This window comes from Suncus etruscus, chromosome 15 (assembly GCF_024139225.1).
Source record: "Suncus etruscus isolate mSunEtr1 chromosome 15, mSunEtr1.pri.cur, whole genome shotgun sequence".
Lineage (NCBI taxonomy): Eukaryota > Metazoa > Chordata > Mammalia > Eulipotyphla > Soricidae > Suncus > Suncus etruscus.
Window position 1 is genome coordinate 58,157,837 of NC_064862.1, and position 17,719 is coordinate 58,175,555.

Sequence of the window (17,719 nt, forward strand, 5' to 3'; positions counted from 1 at the left end):
CGATTTCTGAGCGAAGAGCCAAGAGTAACTCCACCAGAGCACTGCCAAGTGTGGCCCAAAAAAACAAATAAACAACAGTTTCTAGTCTTGCCTTTCCTTTTTTTTTTTTTTTTTTTGTTATTTGGCCACACCCAGCGGTGCTCAGGGGTTACTCCTGGCTGTCTGCTCAGAAATAGCTCCTGGCAGGCACGGGGGACCATATGGGACACCGGGATTCGAACCAACCACCTTTGGTCCTGGATGGGCTGCTTGCAAGGCAAACGCCGCTGTGCTATCTCTCCGGGCCCCGCCTTTCCTTTTTTTAAAAGAGGGACCACACCCTAGCCCTGCTGTTTTATTTCCATCTCGATGCTTGGGATTCACTCCCAGTGGTACTTGGGGGAACATGTGCTGGGCATCAAACCTGGGCTTCCAGCATGCAAATCCTGTGCTCAGCCTCTGGAACTGCCCCTCTGGCACCATGTACATTGAGAAATGACATGTCAGAACTCCCCAATACTCTAATTTTATTCTTCAATTTATTTTAAATTCTTTTATTCTTTTCTATTTTTTTGGTTTTTGGGCCACACCCGGCAGTGCTCAGGGGTTACTCCTGGCTCCACGCTCAGAAATCGCTCCTGGCAGGCGCGGGGGACCATATGGGATGCCGGGATTTTGTCATGCAAAATGACCTTCTGCATGAAAGGCAAACGCCTTACCTCCATGCTATCTCTCCGGCCCCTTATTTTAAATTCTTAATAACTCTCTAGCCTTCCTCTGCACCTTCAGGTCTCCCCTGAGACAATGGTATAAACAGCCCAGAGCTTATTATCAAGTCTTTTTCTGCTCAACTCCAGTGCTGAATTACTTTTGTTTTGGGGCTACACCCGTGGCTACACAGAGGTTACTCCTGGCTCTGCACTCAGAAATCACTCCTGGCAGGCTCAGGGGACCATATAAGATACTCCTAGCCCTATGTTCAGAGATCATTCCTGGAAGAGCTTAGGGGACAATAACGGGTGGTAAGAATTGAACCTGGGTCAGCCATGTGCAAGGCAAGTACCTTACCCACTGTCTCTCCTTCACCTCTAGGTTTTAATATTTTATGCTATTCATAAGGGCTATTCTTTAGATATGACCATAATTTGTACATCTTAATTTTGTGGGTTTTTATTAGTCTTTTTAAAGACATCGTGTTTCTTTTTTTTTTTTTTTTTTTTTTTTTGGTTTTTGGGCCACACCCGGTGATGCTCAGGGGTTACTCCTGGCTATGCGCTCAGAAGTCGCTCCTGGCTTGGGGGACCATATGGGATGCCGGGGGATCGAACCGCGGTCCATCCGAGGCTAGAGCAGGCAAGGCAGGCACCTTACCATTAGCGCCACCGCCCGGCCCCCGACATCGTGTTTCTTATGTTCATCTCATACTTTCTCTAGAATTTTCAGTTTTGGAAGCTGGTGTATAAGTGCAAGTCAATTCCATTCATACATACGTCAGGAGCCAATTTTGTGGTCATAGCAATAGGCGTAAGTGGATGCCTTTTAGGGTAGTTTATATTATAGAGGTGAGACTATGCATCTTTCTTGGGTGCTAAATATTATTTAGGGCATTGCCCCCTTTTTGAAGTCCTCCATATGTGTCTTGCCTAGGAGAGTATTGCTTGTAGCTATTTGCACAATTTTGGCTTTTTCCAGCCCATTGTCACAGAGGGATCTGCCAATCTTCAAGTTCTGAGCCCTCTCCAGGAAGATGATTTATTCCCTTGTTCAAAATGTAGTCCTGGGTAACCTTCTTCAGGTTCTAGCACGATGACCATCAACCATAAGTCTTCTCTGTTACATTTCTATGTGGTGGCTTTTTAACAATTCGTGTAGGTATAACATTATAGGTTGCAGCAGCTGCAGACACAGGAATCTTCCTGCCTGGACAGCAATCCCCACTGTTGTCCCTCTTCAAGCAATTCCTCTCCCAGTGTTTCTTCCTTCCACATATCACCTCTTTTCCTTCAACACCAACTCCAGCAGCATTTCCTATACAGTGACCTGGCTTTATAGACATTACATGTCCCAGCCCCTTTATTGTTTCTGCTCTCTGATTGGTTGCACTTTGATGAGGTCATCTAGTGAGAGCAACCAATCTGATTGTGCATGCAAAGTATGGCGTGTGGGATGACTGTGGGATAACCAATAAGATCTCACATGCCCTTATAAAGGGTTGTAAAATAATCTCATATGTTCTTATGCAAATAAGGTTTATAGGATGACCAATTGAAAATCATACTCAATTTAGGGTATGTAAGATGATCCACGGTCTGGCCCCTTTCTCCTCTTTTTTTCTGTAATGCGTAGAACAAGTCCTAGCAAATGACCTTGTGTTGGGCAGGAGTTGTTAAGTATTTGTGGTGAGCAGTACTGCTGTTCCGGCTTTTTGTCTTAAGGGCTTGCCTTGCATGCTATCGACCGGGTTCGATCCTCAGCATCCCTTATGCTTCCCAGGGCCTGCCAGGAGTGATTTCTGAGTTCTCAGAGCAGGAGTAGCCCCTGAGCACCGCCAAGAGTGGGTCAAAGGCAAAAGCAAAAAAAAGCCCCAAACACTCTTCCTATTACTTTAATCCTGAATTTTTTGGAGGAAACCTAGAATTGCCTTTTCTTCAGGAGTGTTTAACATCCCTTCTCTATACTCCTTGTGCCATTGATTTTCATCCTTGTGTACCTATCTTTGGGAGTTCTTTGAAAAGTATAAATCACTGACATGACTTTCGGGAATGGTGATTATGGATTTATATTCAAAATTGAGATCAGGGGCCGGAGAGATAGCATGGAGGTAGTGCGTTTGCCTTGCATGCAGAAGGTCAGTGGTTCAAATCCTGGCATCCCATATGGTCACCCGAGCCTGCCAGGAGCGATTTCTGAGTATAGAGCCAGAAGTAACCCCTGAGCGCTGCTGGGTGTGACCCAAAAACCAAAAAAAAAAAAAAAAAAAAAATTGAGATCAATGGAGATTTGGAGACAAAATATATAAAGACATAGTTTCGGGTCATTTTAGTGGAATTTTAGGGAGATGTGAGATGTAGACAGAGTGCTGAGAAAATAGAATAATGGGACTGCTTTGGTAGTTCTTTTGCAGGGAACAGCTATAGTTAAGTGTAATTGGCTCTTCCAGCACAGAAGACACTTACCATTACTTGTACTTTAATGCTCAACTTTTTTTGCTTTTTGGGTCACCCCATGTGATGCTCAGGGGTTACTTCTGACTATACGCCCAGAAATTTCTCTGGGCTTGGAGGATCATATGGGACGCTGGGGGATCGAACCATGGGTCATCCTAGGTTAGCGCATCCAAGGCAAATGCCCTACTGCTTGCGCCACCGCTTTGGCCCCTAATGCTCAACTTTTTTAAGTTGTACATCTAAAAGCCTAGTTTTCCCTATGTTTCTAATATATAGACAGTTACACAGATGATATTATTATACATCTAAATTATCTTCTCTAATGTTAATGGCTAATTTTTATTTTTATTTTTTAAAACATGTGGAACGCTTCACGAATTTGCGTCATACTTGGCAGGGATCATGCTAATCTTCTCTGTATTATTCCAATTTTAGTATATGTGCTGCTGAAGCAAGCACCTAATTTTTATTTTATTTATTTATTTATTTATTTTTTGGTTTTTGGGCCACACCCGACGGTGCTCAGGGGTTGCTCCTGGCTGTCTGCTCAGAAATAGCTCCTGGCAGGCACGGGGGACCATATGGGACACTGGGATTTGAACCAACCACCTTTGGTCCTGGATCAGCTGCTTGCAAGGCAAACACCGCTGTGCTATCTCTCCGGGCCCTAATTTTTATTTTTTAATGTCAATGTTAAACTAGTTTAAAATTGAAGAGAGTTGATTCTCCTACATACTTAGCATCTTTCACAAACTTGCTTCATAATATTTTCCCAACCTGGAACCCCCCTCCCCCACCAACTTGTTTCTTTGACCATGTCCAGTGATGCTCAAGAATTACTCCTGGGGGCCGGGCGGTGGCGCTAAAGGTAAGGTGCCTGCCTTCCCTGCGCTAGCCTTGGACGGACCGCGGTTCGATCCCCCGGTGTCCCATATGGTCCCCCAAGCCAGGAGCAACTTCTGAGCGCATAGCCAGGAGTAACCCCTGAGCGTCACCGGGTGTGGCCCAAAAACCAAAAAAAAAAAAAAAAAAAAAAGAATTACTCCTGGCTCTGTACTCAGGAATCACTCCTGGAGGTGCTTGTTAGACTGTATGAGATGCCATGGACTGAACCCAGGTCAGCTGTGCACATGCAAGTGCTCTACCCTCTAGTCTATACCATCTCTCCTGCCCTCAACGTTTTGTTTTGTTTTGTTTTTGGGCCACACTCGGTGATGCTCAGGGGTTATTCCTTGCTATGCACTCAGAAATTGCTCCTTGCTTGGGGGACTGTATGGGACGCCGGGGGATCAAACTGCAGTCCATACAAAGCTAGTGCAGGCAAGGCAGACGCCTTACCACTTGCGCCACTGCTCCATCCCCTGCCCCCAACGTTTTAAATCACAATTGCAAATTTGATTCTCTCTCTCTCTCTCTTTTTTTTTTTTTTTTTTTTGGTTTCCTGACTATCTGCTCAGAAATAGCTCCTGGTAGGCTTGGGGGGTTACTCCTGGCTATGCGTTCAGAAATCGCCCCTGGCTTGGGGGGACCATATGGGACGCCGGGAGATTGAACCGCTGTCCGTCCTATGCTAGCGCTTGCAAGGCAGACTCCTTACTTCTAGTGCCACCTTCCCGGCCCCGACAATCAAATTCTTAAGAGTGTGTATGTGTGTGTGTGTATGTGTGTGTGTGTGTGTGTGTGTTTAGTTTTTGGACCATTCCCATTGGTGTTTAGAGCTTACTCCTAATCCTGGTGACCCTAATTCACTCCTGGAAACCGTGCGATTGTGGGGAATAAACCCCAGTTGGGCATGTGCAAGGCCATCTGCAAAGCTTTTTCCTTTGTAATATCTCTCTGGCTCTGAATATTTTTTGTTTGGTTGGTTGGTTTTGGTTTGGGGGCCACACCCAGAGGTGCCCAGGGGTTACTTCAAGCTCTATTCTCAGAAATCGCTCCTGGCAGGCTTGGGGGACCATAAGAGATGCCGAGAATCAATACCAGGTCCATCCTAGAATTGCTTGCAAAGCAGTTGCCCTATCGCTGTCTATCTCTCTGACCCTTGGCTCTGAATATTTTTGAGGGGACCCTTAAATTTTTTTAAATCTCAAATCTTGTGGGGCCGGAGAGATAGTACAGCGGTAGGGCATTTGCCTTGCACACAGCCTATCCAGGACAAACGGTTGTTTGAATCCCTGCATCCCATATGGTCCCCTGTGCCTGCCAGGAGTGATTTATGAGTGAAGAGCCAGAGTAACCCCTGAGTGCCGCTAGGTGTGACCCAAAAACCAAAATAAATAAAATAAAATAAATCTCAAATCCTGTTTCAATCAAATGCTTTAATCCCATCCTTCTGCCACTTTTTCCTATTTGTACCCAGGCAACATAAAGTGGCAAGAGAAAAAAATCAATTATACTGATTAATTTGCTTTATTTATTTATTTATTTATTTAATTTTATTTTTTTAGTTTTTGGGTCACACCCAGCAGCACTCAGAGGTTACTCCTGGCTCCAGGCTCAGAAATCGCTCCTGTCAGGCTCGGGGGACCATATGGGATGCCGGAATTCGAACCAATGACCTTCTACATGAAAGGCCTTACCTCCATGCTATCTCTTTGGCTGATTTGCTTTATTTTTGTGTCCATAAAGCACTCAGCTCCCTAGTACTACTCCGTAATATCATGTTTTCTTTCTTTTTCTTTCTTTCTTTCTTTCTTTTTCTTTCTTTCTTTCTTTCTTTGTTTCTTTCTTTCTTTCTTTCTTTCTTTCTTTCTTTCTTTCTTTCTTTTCTTTCTTTCTTTCCTTTTCTTTTCTTTCTTTCTTTCTTTCTTTCTTTCTCTCTCTCTCTCTCTCTCTCTCTCTCTCTCTCTCTCTCCCTCCCTCCCTCCCTCCCTCCCTCCCTCCCTCCCTCCCTCCCTCCCTCCTTCCTTCCTTCCTTCCTTCCTTCCTTCCTTCCTTCCTTCCTTCTTTCTCTTTCTTGTTTTTTTGTTTTTGTTTTTGTTTTTTTGAAGGGGGTCACACCTGGCAGTGCTCAGGGGTTACTCTTGGCTCTGCGCTCAGAAATTGCTCCTGGCATGCTCAGGGGACCATATGGGATGCCGGGGTTCGAACCACCACCCTTCTGCATGAAAGGCAAACGCCTTATCTCCATGCTATCTCTCCGACCCCAATATCATGTTTTCAAATGCATCTACTCTGCTGTTTTACCAGTTGTTTTTTTTTTTTCTTTTTCTTCCTGGAAGGGGGCATGAGTAATCACTTAATTAGTCTTTCCTTATTTTAAATATTATTTTACTTTTTTCTTTAATTGGGAGGCACAGGGTGCTCAGGGTCTATTCCTAGCTGCTCAGGGTCTATTTCCAGCTCAGTGTTCTAGGGTCTCCCGATGATCTTTGGGAGGGGATTGTGTGCTACTGATGATCAAATGCAGGGCTCCAGCATGAAAAGCATGTGCTTCAGCTCGTCAGTCATCTCTGCAGCCAATTTAATGTTATTTTTATTTATTTTTTGGTTTTAGGGCCACACCTGTTGGTGCTCAAGGCTTATTACTGGCTTATTACAGTCAGGGATACATCTGGTGGGGCTTGAGGGGCCATATGTGATGTTGAGGATTGATTGAATCTTGGTTAGATACATGCAAGGCCAGGGTTTTTCCTGATATACACACCATCCTCCTCCTCCTCCCCCCTCCTCTTCTTCCTCCTCCTCATTCTTCTTCATCATCATCATCATCATCATCATCATCATCATCATCATCATTGTTTTGGTTTAGGGACCACACTTTGCAATGCTTAGTGGTTACTCACAGCTCTGTACTCAGGAATTATACCTCACAATGCTTGAGGGACCATATGGGATGTTGGGGATGGAACCTTGTTTGACTGCATGCAAGACAAGCACTCTCCTCACTGAACTGTTGCACCAGTCCCCTTAAAGTTATTTTTAATTGTGGCAAATGCATGTAACATGATATTAACCATCTTATCCATTTTTAAGTGTCCCAGATAATTGGGACAACTTGGGTCTTCTCTCAGTGATCTCTGTAATCACTATATACCTGTGAAACATCACTAATTGTGAATATTAGAAGCAATTAGAAAACAGGATTTTTACTGCCCTCACCCCCACAGAGCTATCAATGAACACTGTGCCTTTCTTATTTGTTTGCCCTTGGATAATTGTTTGTTTGTTCTGGGGCCACTACTGACCTTGCTCTGGGATCCCTGTGATGCCCATGAGCACTCCAGCTCTTTGAGCATCTCCCAGCCCATGCTGGAAGGTTGACCTGCCCCAGCCAGGCCTCCCCATCTCATCCACTGCTTAAGGACTCTGCCCTCACACTCAAACCACCCTCCATCCTTATGAACTTTTCCTTCTCCTTCATGGCCACAACAGTAAACTCAAGTGCTCTCAGAGCAGCACAAATAGGACCAAGCTTGGCAGTTTGTCCCTCCTCCTACCCCATTATTAAAAAGTTTTCCTCTCTTCTTCCCTACTTCCCTACTTCCCTCCTTCCTTCTTTTCTCCCTTTCTTCTTCTTCTTCTTCTTCTTCTTCTTCTTCTTCTTCTTCTTCTTCTTCTTCTTCTTCTTCTTCTTCTTCTTCTTCTTCTCCTCTCCTTCCCATCTTCTTCCTCCCTCTCTCCCTTCCTCCCTTCTTTTCTTCATTCCTTCCTTTTCATCCCTCCCCTTCTACCTTCCACTCTCTCCCTTCCTTCCTCCCTCCCTTCCTTCCTCCCTCCCTTCCTCCCTCCCTCCCTTCCTCCCTTCCTCCCTCCCTCCCTCCCTCCCTCCCTTCCTTCCTTCCTTCCTTCCTTCCTTCCTTCCTTCCGTCCTTCCTTCCTTCCTTCCTTCCTTCCTTCCTTTTTTCCACAATAATATAATGGTTAAGATGTTTACCTTGCATGCAGTTGACTCAGGCTTGATTCCCAGCATCCCATATGGTTCCCTGATTACACCAGGAATGATTCCTGAGTACAGAGCCAGGAGTAACATCTGAGCACCACCAGGCATGGTCCAAAAACCAAAATTAAAAAAATAAAGAACAACACAGGGCCCTTAACACGAATGTACGATTACTGCAGGGATCCCACTCAATACTCTGCGATTAGCAAGCCACATTCCTAGTGGCCACAGAATTTTCACCAATGGACTGATGTTTCACATGTAGGATCTTAGGTTAGAAATTACAGACCACAATAGGAGATCTGGGTGTGATTTCCTGGATGAGCCAGCATCAGTTACCTTTACTTCTATAATTTCTCTGTTTTGGGCCACACTCTGTAGTGCTCAAGGATCACTTCTGGCCAGGCTCTGATGCTCCTATGTGAAGCAAAGCAATTGCAAGGCAGGTGTGTCCTACCACTACATTATCTCTGCCCTTCGCCCCACTTCTAATATCCTTGGTCCTTCCTCAGATAAGCTATCCCCAATCTGTTCATGAGAGATAGAAAGCCTGTGCCTGTCCATTTAAAATTTAATATAAAACCCACAGACTTTGATCATTTAGGTTTCACATTTAGCCAACTGGGAGAAAAAAAAGTTTCTTCAGGAAGCATTTTCTTCATCATTTGCAATACCACTGTTGATATCTTTCTCCTGGGGCATTCTCTGGTTTTCCGTGGTTCCAGGTCTTCTTTGTCTTTTCCTCAGTTGTCTCATCATCTATTATTATTCCATGGACATTTTGCTTGCTGGTATTTGTTGGGGGTGGGGGTGGGGAAACAACTGCTCTTTGCATATTTATTTTGTAAACTTCCAGAACCCTCTTTTTATTTCTGATAGCTTTTGTGTGCTTTTCTCCTAGGTTTCCTGCCAAGACAAATCATTTTTGTCTTCTTATTTGCAGTTGCTATTATCTTATTTTATCACCATTGTGTGTGTGTGTGTGTGTGTGTGTTTGCTCAGTTTTGTTGTGTGTTTGTTTTTTTTTTTACCTTAAGCTTTCAAAAAAATATCAAATAGGAGTGGTCTCCTCCATCTTGGTTTTCTTTCTGACTTTAAAGAGAGAGAGAGCGAGCTCTGGTGTTTTATTGTTGAGGATGATGTTGACGGTAGATCTGAGGTTCTTTTATCATTCATTTCTTAATTCATTACATATTTATTGGTCCCTTTCCAAGTGCATTGGATTTGGCAGGATGTAGGGCATTGAAGGCCTTGGGGAAAGCAGTTTTGATGGCATGGTGCCAGAGAGGCCAGATTGCAGCGTCTGCAGTGGGCATACATAAGAAACCATCTTTAAGGCATGCCAAGGGTTTTCAACAGGAATGAAGGTGGAATTCTTTGAAAATTATTTTTTCAGCATTTATTAAACACATGATGGTTGTTTTCTTATTTGGCCTACTGAGATAATTGAGCCTATTATTCCCTCCTTCCTTCAAAGAATCTGTGAAAACCTTTGCTTTGCCAGGCAGTCAATGACTGGCCTATTACATTTGTGATTTTTTTTTAACCAAATGCCATAGGGCATTGTGATATGTTTATTATTGACTTATAAATAAAAAGCAGTGGGGGTTTTGTTGTTGTTGTTGTTTTGTTTTGTCTTGTGTGGACCATAGTAGGATACATTCTGCCTCATTCTGGAGGGTATGTTTGAATTATCAGTCAAGGACACTCGTCAATAAGAATTCAAATGATGCGAAAGCAGAGAGAGCAGGGACATTCATATTTGATTTCTCCATATCCCAACCAATATTCCTACTGATAGCTGTTGCCAGACTTTTTTCAGTTTTCAGCTTTCATATATGTGACGTGTTTACTGTGTGTCAACTTTCCACATGGATGTTTATGGTCAGGAGGATAGATGTCATGGGGCCTCACATGAACTTTTCTTTTCTTTTTTTAACATCAACTTCTCTTGCTAAATGGCATTGGAGACAATCCCCAGCTCAGCTGTTCTTGTTATTTCGGTTCTCTTGTTTTGTTTTTCATTTGGTTTGGTTTTGGGGAGTCACAATCAGAGGTTCTCTGGGGTTACTCCTGGCTTTACACTCAGGGATCACCCCTGGCTTAGAAAACCATATAGGGTACCCGGGATCCAACCTGGGTTGGCTGCATGCAAGGCAGGCACGGGGGCTGTTGGGGATATGAAGGGGAGAACGGGGAAGTAGAGAGGGTTGTTAAAAGAGGGTTCAGACAAGCATGCGGATGACTCGTACCTGGAAGCCTCTGAAATATTTCGCAGAAGCAGAAGCAGTGAGGCGTACTGCGTGTGCGTCCAGTGTGATTGAACCAGCGCTGAGCTGGGCTGATGGTCTGAGTTGGGGTGTGTATCTGCAGAGAGCCCTGGGGATCCTGGGGCCTTCTGTTTTCCACTATGCTCAGTGGTGCTGGGGCATCCCAGGACACACGGGGCAACAACCCGCCCCAAGACGCATGCCCGGTGCCTTGCAATGTTCTGAGGCCACCAGGGGTCAGCACATACGGTGCTGGGGATGGAAATTCTGGTCTTCTCAGATCTTCACTCTACTGCTGCTTAAGCTCATTTTCAACCCTAAAATTACTATTGGGAGGGGCATACATGCCAGTGCTCAGGGGTTACTCCTGCTCTGCGCTCAGGTATCACTCCTGGGGGGCTTGGAGGACCATATGTGGAGCCAAGGGTTGAGCCCAGGTTAGCTGCACACAAGACAAATAAAGTACCCACCTTACCATTGCTTCCACTTCTCCAGCCCTAAAAGTTTGCTTTGATTTTTTTTTTTTTTTTGTCTATGCAGTATCAGTGATTGCACCCAAGGCTTCCCACATGTAAAGTAAGTGCTCTGTTGCTGCACTGATTCCTGGTCCTCAATGTTGTTTCTGAATCCAGGTGGTAGAATGTATTTGGAAGAGGATGGAAGGTTAGGGAGTTGGTAGGAAAAACGAGGTAGAGAGTGGTGGGTGAAGACAGATGCCTTCCACAATCTGAGGCTGGTCCAGCTCCAAGCAATACCCAGCTTGGCAGCTACCAATCTTTCTGCACGAATCAAGCAGTCAAACCTGCTTGGATTGTGTCAAATTCTGCAGGTTACTGGGGTCCATGAGCCAGTATAGATGATGACAGCTGCAAAATCAGATTCCCTCACAGATCTGGAAGGAGGAAGCAGTTCTAGAGATCTGTTCTAGGCAAGTTTTCTCCAACAAGTGTTTTTTGCTTTGGGCCACACCTACTAATGCTCAGGGGTTAGTTCTGGCTCTGCACCCAGCAATTACTCCTGGCAGCGCTCAGGGAACCATATGGGATGCTGGGGATTGAATCTAGGCCCACTACATACAAGGTAAATGTCCTACCCATTGTACTATCTCTGGTCCCCTGGATTCTATCTTGTGTTCTTTTCTTCTTTCTCCCACTCTTAATTCATTCTTCAGATTGGTCATTAAATAGTTGATAAACAGAACACTAGAGTCACTAAAAGACTAAGTTTGCAGTTTATTTTTAAAATTTAAATAGCAAATACATTCAAAGAGAGGAGACCTAGAAAGGGGGGGATTAGTCTGTTGTGGACAGGAGAGCTAGTATTGGGTTAAGGTGCTTGCCTAGCAATGTAATCATCAGCAATTCTATTCGTAACATTGCATATGGCCCCCAGAGCACTAGCAAGGATAATTTGCCACCACCAAGGATAATTTCTTAGCATAGAGCCAAGAATAGCCCCTGAGCACTGCCAAGTGTGGCCTCAATCCCACTCCCTCCCCTCCCCCACAAAAAAAAAAAAAGAAAAGAAATGAGTCAGTTACATTTGGGTGAGTATCTCCTAGGGAAATGTATTTTGTGGATTGTGTCTGGGAGGGGAAAAAGAATAAAACTAGAGAATCACTAATACAATGCACCCCTTCATTTCTCAGGTGTGGAAACTGAGGCCCAGAGAGGTGATGTGATTTGCCTAAAGTCATGCAGCTAGTGGCAGAGCCAGGCCTAGAAGCCAGGTGTCCTGGCTCGCAAGACATTCCGCTGCCCGAGGAATGGAACAGGTAGTATCACCGTCCCGGGATCATGGGTCTGTCCTGCCAGTCCAGGGCTCTCTGGGGGTCCAGCTAAGGAAGCCAGAAAAGACACAACTCGGAGTTCTGACATGTGGCTCAGGGATGAAGTCAAGGCTGGGGGAGAGAAATAGGGTGAGGTTCGAAACTCATTCATGAGTCCAGCACAGAGATAGCACTATAGCTCCTGAACTAGCTTTTGAGCCCCAGATCTTGCATGTTATATGAAAATGTAGGGAACTCATGACTACTATTGAGTATGAGACCCTTAACAGTGTCTGAGGTGGTTTCTTTTGTTATTGGTTCCATGGTTATTTATTGAGCACCTTCTTTGTCCTGGCAGTACTCCAGGCACTTTGAGTGTCTCTTGTACAGGAAACAAAGATCCTGGCCTCACCCTGGCACTCCACTCATATGTCACCCAACAAGTGAATCTGTTGGGAAAAAATCGAAGAAGAGAGAGAGAGAGAGAGAGCAAAGGGTGGCAGGAATTGGGAGGAGGTTAGCTTCTGCTTCCTTCCTAGATTCCTTTCCAGGCCTGCAGAGCTCCCAGTGTCTTCTAATACCTAATGCCCGGAGTCCTTTGTGCTCTTTTGTATTAATCCAGAGAGTCACCAGAGAGCTCAGGGCCCCATTCCTAGCCGGACTCTAATCGAACAGGTGTGAAAACCCTCACTGCATCCCATTGTGCCTTTTTTGCTTCTGTGATTTCCCACCTTTATCTGCCCGGTGTTCTTCATTCCTACTTCCTCAAAGTTTCTACCTTTCTCTCTTGGGGGTTCCCCTAACCCTTCAGACTATCTTCATTTGTTTCTCTATTTTTCTCTGTGGGTGGATCAGCTATAAATGAACATTCTGTCAGATTCCTCATCATCTACCGCATCAGTATTGCTTTGGGAAATAAAAGAATCTGGACCCATCATTGGGGTCCAACACTAGAATGGGTTGAATTTTCAATTTTTCAACAAGACTTCTGCTGTGTTTGCACTTCCTTGCTCCAGGAGCCTGCTTTGGATTCCTCTGCCCAGGGTACTCACTCTCCCCTGGGACCTTTCTCTCCCAAGTGGATGTCTCAGGGAGCAGGCAAGTGACCTCAGCTACCCTTGTGTCAGGCTTAATCATAGAGGATAATTCTTGAGTTCTGGTGCTCATGCCAGGGTTTCCAAATCAGTGTGACTCAATAGAATGATAATGTCAGCCACGTGTGTCCTTTAAAATATTTGAGCCCCTTAAAATAGGTAGAAGCTCAGGGAGCCTAAAGAGCAACACAGAAGGCTCAGCTAGCACCAAACACAGGCCAGCAAATCCGCAGACATGGACTTTAGTAACACCAGGGAGAGACCAAACAATCATTTCAAATGGACCCTTGTTGATCTCAGTTTGGAACATTCCATTTGCCTTGGGGTTGCAACAGACACTATGAAGCAAATTTGTTTGTGTCTGCAAGGGGGCAGGCTGGGATAGTGGGTGGGAGATCGGGGACACTGATGGAGGGAAGGCCCCACTGGTGGTAGGATTGGTGTTGGAACATTGAATGTGTGAAATGACTATTATGAAAAACTAGGTAAATCATGGTGTGATGGGGCCGGCGAGATGGCGCTAGAGGTAAGGTGTCTGCCTTGCAAGTGCTAGCCAAGGAAGGACCGTGGTTTCGATCCCTCGGCGTCCCATTAGGTCCCCCCAAGCCAGGGGCAATTTCTGAGCGCTTAGCCAGGAATAACCGCTGAGCATCAAACGGGTATGACCCCCCCCCATAAAAATCATGGTGTGATGATGAAAATTAGGGGGAGAAAAGTGGGCTGATGCAATGGCACCTGGGTTAAAGTCAGTGCTCTACTGACTCTGGTTTGATCCCCAGTGCTAACCAACATCACTCCTGAGCACAGAGGCAAGGACAGTCTTTCACTACTGGGTGTGCCCCCCAAAATAAGGAAAAAGCAAATAAAATTAATACTAACATATTTTATTTATTTTTCTTTGGGGGGTGCCAGGAATAAAATCTAAATAAAAACTTGCATATAGAAACACACACCCTACCACTGGGCTACATTTCCTGCCTGAATATTCTCTTTTATCTAATTCACTATTTCTTTGGGGGGGGCCATACCCATTGACACTCAGCTAAGTGCTCAGAAATTGCTCCTGGCTTGGGATACCATATGGGACTCCAGGAGATGCATGCTCAGGAGCACTCAGGGCTTATACCTGGCTCTGTCCTCAGAAATTATTCCTGGCAGGCTCATGGGATAATTTGGGACGCTGGGGATCAAACCCCAGTTGACCAAGTACAAGCAAATGCTCTACCCACTGTGCTATTTCTCTGGCTCAGTAAAATCTAGATGTATTGAATACCACTACTCAATATTAGGAATATTCTACCGTATGTACCTTTAGAGTTATAAAAACACAGAATTGGGGACTGGAGCAATAGCACAGCAGTAGGGCATTTTCCTTGCACGCGGTTGACCCAGGATGGACCTTGGTTCGATTTCCAGCATCAGCATTCCATATGGTCCCCCAAGCCAGAAGCGATTTCTGAGTGCATAGCCAGGAGTAAGCCCTGAACATCACTGGGTGTGGCCAAACAAAACAAAATAGAATTGGAGCCAAAGCAATAATACAGTGGAAAGGGCACTTGCCTTGAGTGTGGCTGACCCAAGTTGAATCTCTTGCATTCACCCCCCACCCCCGCCAGCACTGCCAGGAGTAACTTCTGAGCATCCCCAGGAGTGGCCCCCAAACAAAAATATAACAACAACAACAAAAAAATAACAGGGCCAGAGAGGTGGCTCAAAAAGCCGAGTGCAAACAAAAACCTGGGCTTGATTACCCAAAATTCATGGCAAGCACCTCTAGATTAGCTTCTAAAAAGAGATCTGGGAATAGCCTTTGAAGCTCTTCTACCACCACCCCCCATAAAGGAGAAAACTTCACATGCCCGTGTCATTTTAAATATAGTTAGGGGACCAGAGAGATAGTACAGCTCTGGGCACTTATCTTTCCATGTTACCAACCTAGGTTTGATCCCCATCATCACATATGGTCCCTTGATCCCAGCAGGAGTGACCCTCAAGTGCAGAGCCAGGAGTAAGCCCTGAGCACCGCCAAACCAACATCAACAAGAAAATCTTGAATTAGGGGCCGTCAAGGTGGTGCTCGAGGTAAGGTGTCTGCCTTGCAAGCGCTAGCCAAGGAAGGACCACGGTTCGATCCCCCAGCGTCCCATATGGGCCCCCCAAGCCAGGGGCAATTTCTGAGTGCTTAGCCAGGAGTAACCCCTGAGCATCAAACGGGTGTGGCCCGAAAAAAACAAAAAAAAAAATCTTGAATTAAGAGTTGACAGTACCATATAATTTGAAATCAGTCCATTTCTTCCAAAACTCAGCCAATAAATGTGAAGATACATACTTATAATATTGATTGCTTTCTAGTCTGAATAGTTTGAATAAACTGGTAATTGGCAACATTCAGATGTATCCACTGAGGTTTCTTCTAAAAAATGAGCACAAATATTTTCAATATATATCATATGGTGGAATAAAGCAATAGGAAAACATCAGCCTCTTGTTTTGAAATTCCAATAAATCCAGATTTTTGATGGAACAGAGCTGGAGCACCATCTGGCATGACAGAAACGATTCTTTTTTTCATTTATATCCAAAACTCTTCTTTGTCAAATGTAAAAAAAATTCAAAACAATCTATGCCACATTCTCCTCCTCAAAGTGAAATTGATTTATTTGTAGTTCAGATATCCCAGGAGGCTTATCATTATCTAAGAAATGTGAATTTTCCAGATTTTTAAAGGTTTCGTATTAAGGTTTAATCTTTGATTGGCAGGAAATGAATAAATGTAGCAAAAGGGAGAGCTTACATTTTAGATTGTCTCTCGAAGCCGTACTGGGGTTGAATGAGCTACCAGTGCCTTAGTCTGGGCCCAGAAAGATAGTACTGCAAGTACAGTGCTTGCTTTTTATGTAGCCAACTCGTGTTTGATCCCCAGCATTTCCATCAATCCGTTAGTGATCCCTGAGCATAGAACCAACCAGGAGTAAGCCCTGGACATAACAGCCAGGGTGACCCAAAACACAAAACCGGAGTCTGAGTTTAAGACATAAAAGAGAGTTTGGGCTAAAGAACAGAAAACAGGATCCAGAGCAATAGCACACACACAAAAAATGTTTTCCTGGGTTGTATTTATTTGTTTTTGGTTCTTGATTTGAGGTCATACTTGGTAGTGCTCAAAGGTACTTCTGTTTCAGTAATTTCAACATATATGCAAAGCCCAAGCTCCTTTTCCTTCTTCCTTCCTTCCTTCCTCCTTTCCTTCCTCCCTCCCTCCCTCCCTCCCTCCCTTCCTTCCTTCCTTCCTTCCTTCCTTCCTTCCTTCCTTCCTTCCTTCCTTCTTTCCTTCCTTCTTTCCTTCCTTCCTTCCTTCCTTCCATCCTTCCTTCCTTCCTTCCTTCCTTCCTTCCTTCCTTCCTTCCTTCCTTCCTTCCTTCCTTCCTTCCTTCCTTCCTTCCTTTCTTTCTTCCTTTCCTTTCTTTCTTCCTCCCTTTTTTAGTTTTTGGGCCACACCCAGCAGTGCTCAGAGTTTATTCCTGGCTGTGTTCAGAGATCAATTCTGGTAGGGCTTGGGGGACTCTGTGAAATGCAGAGCCTGGATCAGTCTTGTGCCAGACAAACACTGTACCTTTTGTACTACCCTTCTGGCTCCCCAGGTTAATTTTTTGAAGGCTTCTTCATATTGTTTAGCACAACGCTGGTTACATGTTATACTCCTGTAAAATGGATCCAGTGTGTTCTCACAAACATTTACCTTGGGGAACCAGAGCCATAGAGTGGGGAGGGCTGTTGCCTTTCACTCAGCCAATCTGAGTTCGATCCCCAGCACTACCAGAAGTAATTCCTGAGTGAAGAGCCAGGAGAAACCCTGAGTAATCTCCAAATGTGACAAAAAGTTAAAACAGAAATATTGGGAATAAATGCAAAGAGATTTCTCCTTGTGATTTTGACTCACTTTTTAGTGTAAATGGATCTCTTAGCATTGGCTTCATCCAGTTTTTTGTTTGTTTGTTTGTTTTGGGGCCATACCCAGCAATGCTCAGGGCTTATTCCTGGCTCTGTGCTCAGGGGTCACTCCTGGTAGTGCTGGGGTCACTCCTGGGGGGATCATATGAGGTGCTGGGAATCAAAGCAAGGTCAACCATGTGCAAGGCAAGCAATTTAATCTCTATTATATCTATTTGGCCCTATTTCTTTTTTTTTTTTTTGGTTTTTTTTTTTTTTTTTTTTGGGTCACACCCAGCACCGCTCAGGGGTTACTCCTGGCTCTACGCTCAGAAATTGCTCCTGGCAGGCTCGGGGGACCATATGGGACGCCGGGATTCGAACCGATGACCTTCTGCATGAAAGGCAAACTCCTTACCCTCCATGCTATCTCTCCGGCCCCTGGCCCTATTTCTTGATAATGTGAAGAGAATGGATCATGTAAAGTATAAAGTGGAGGGCCCGGAGAGATAGCACAGCAGCCGATCCAGGACCAAAGGTGGTTGGTTCGAATCCCGGTGTCCCATATGGTCCCCCGTGCCTGCCAGGAGCTATTTCTGAGCAGACAGCCAGGAGTAACCCCTGAGCAC

General features: G+C 44.8%; 1 protein-coding gene and 1 non-coding gene across 2 annotated transcripts in view; one reads left to right on the forward strand and one right to left on the reverse strand.

Annotated features, from left to right (window-relative positions):
• Positions 1 to 17,719, forward strand: part of TNRC6A (trinucleotide repeat containing adaptor 6A) — a 189,193-nt gene that overhangs the window by 14,837 nt on the left and 156,637 nt on the right. The window contains exon 2 of the mRNA XM_049789071.1: positions 11,947 to 12,072. Within this exon, the coding sequence (XP_049645028.1) occupies positions 11,993 to 12,072 (80 nt within the window). The 5' untranslated portion in view covers positions 11,947 to 11,992. The remainder of the gene's footprint in view (positions 1 to 11,946; positions 12,073 to 17,719) is intronic.
• On the reverse strand, positions 3,502 to 3,605 carry LOC126031788 (U6 spliceosomal RNA). Its single transcript, XR_007503617.1, has one exon. It is a non-coding gene; the product is annotated as a U6 spliceosomal RNA (small nuclear RNA).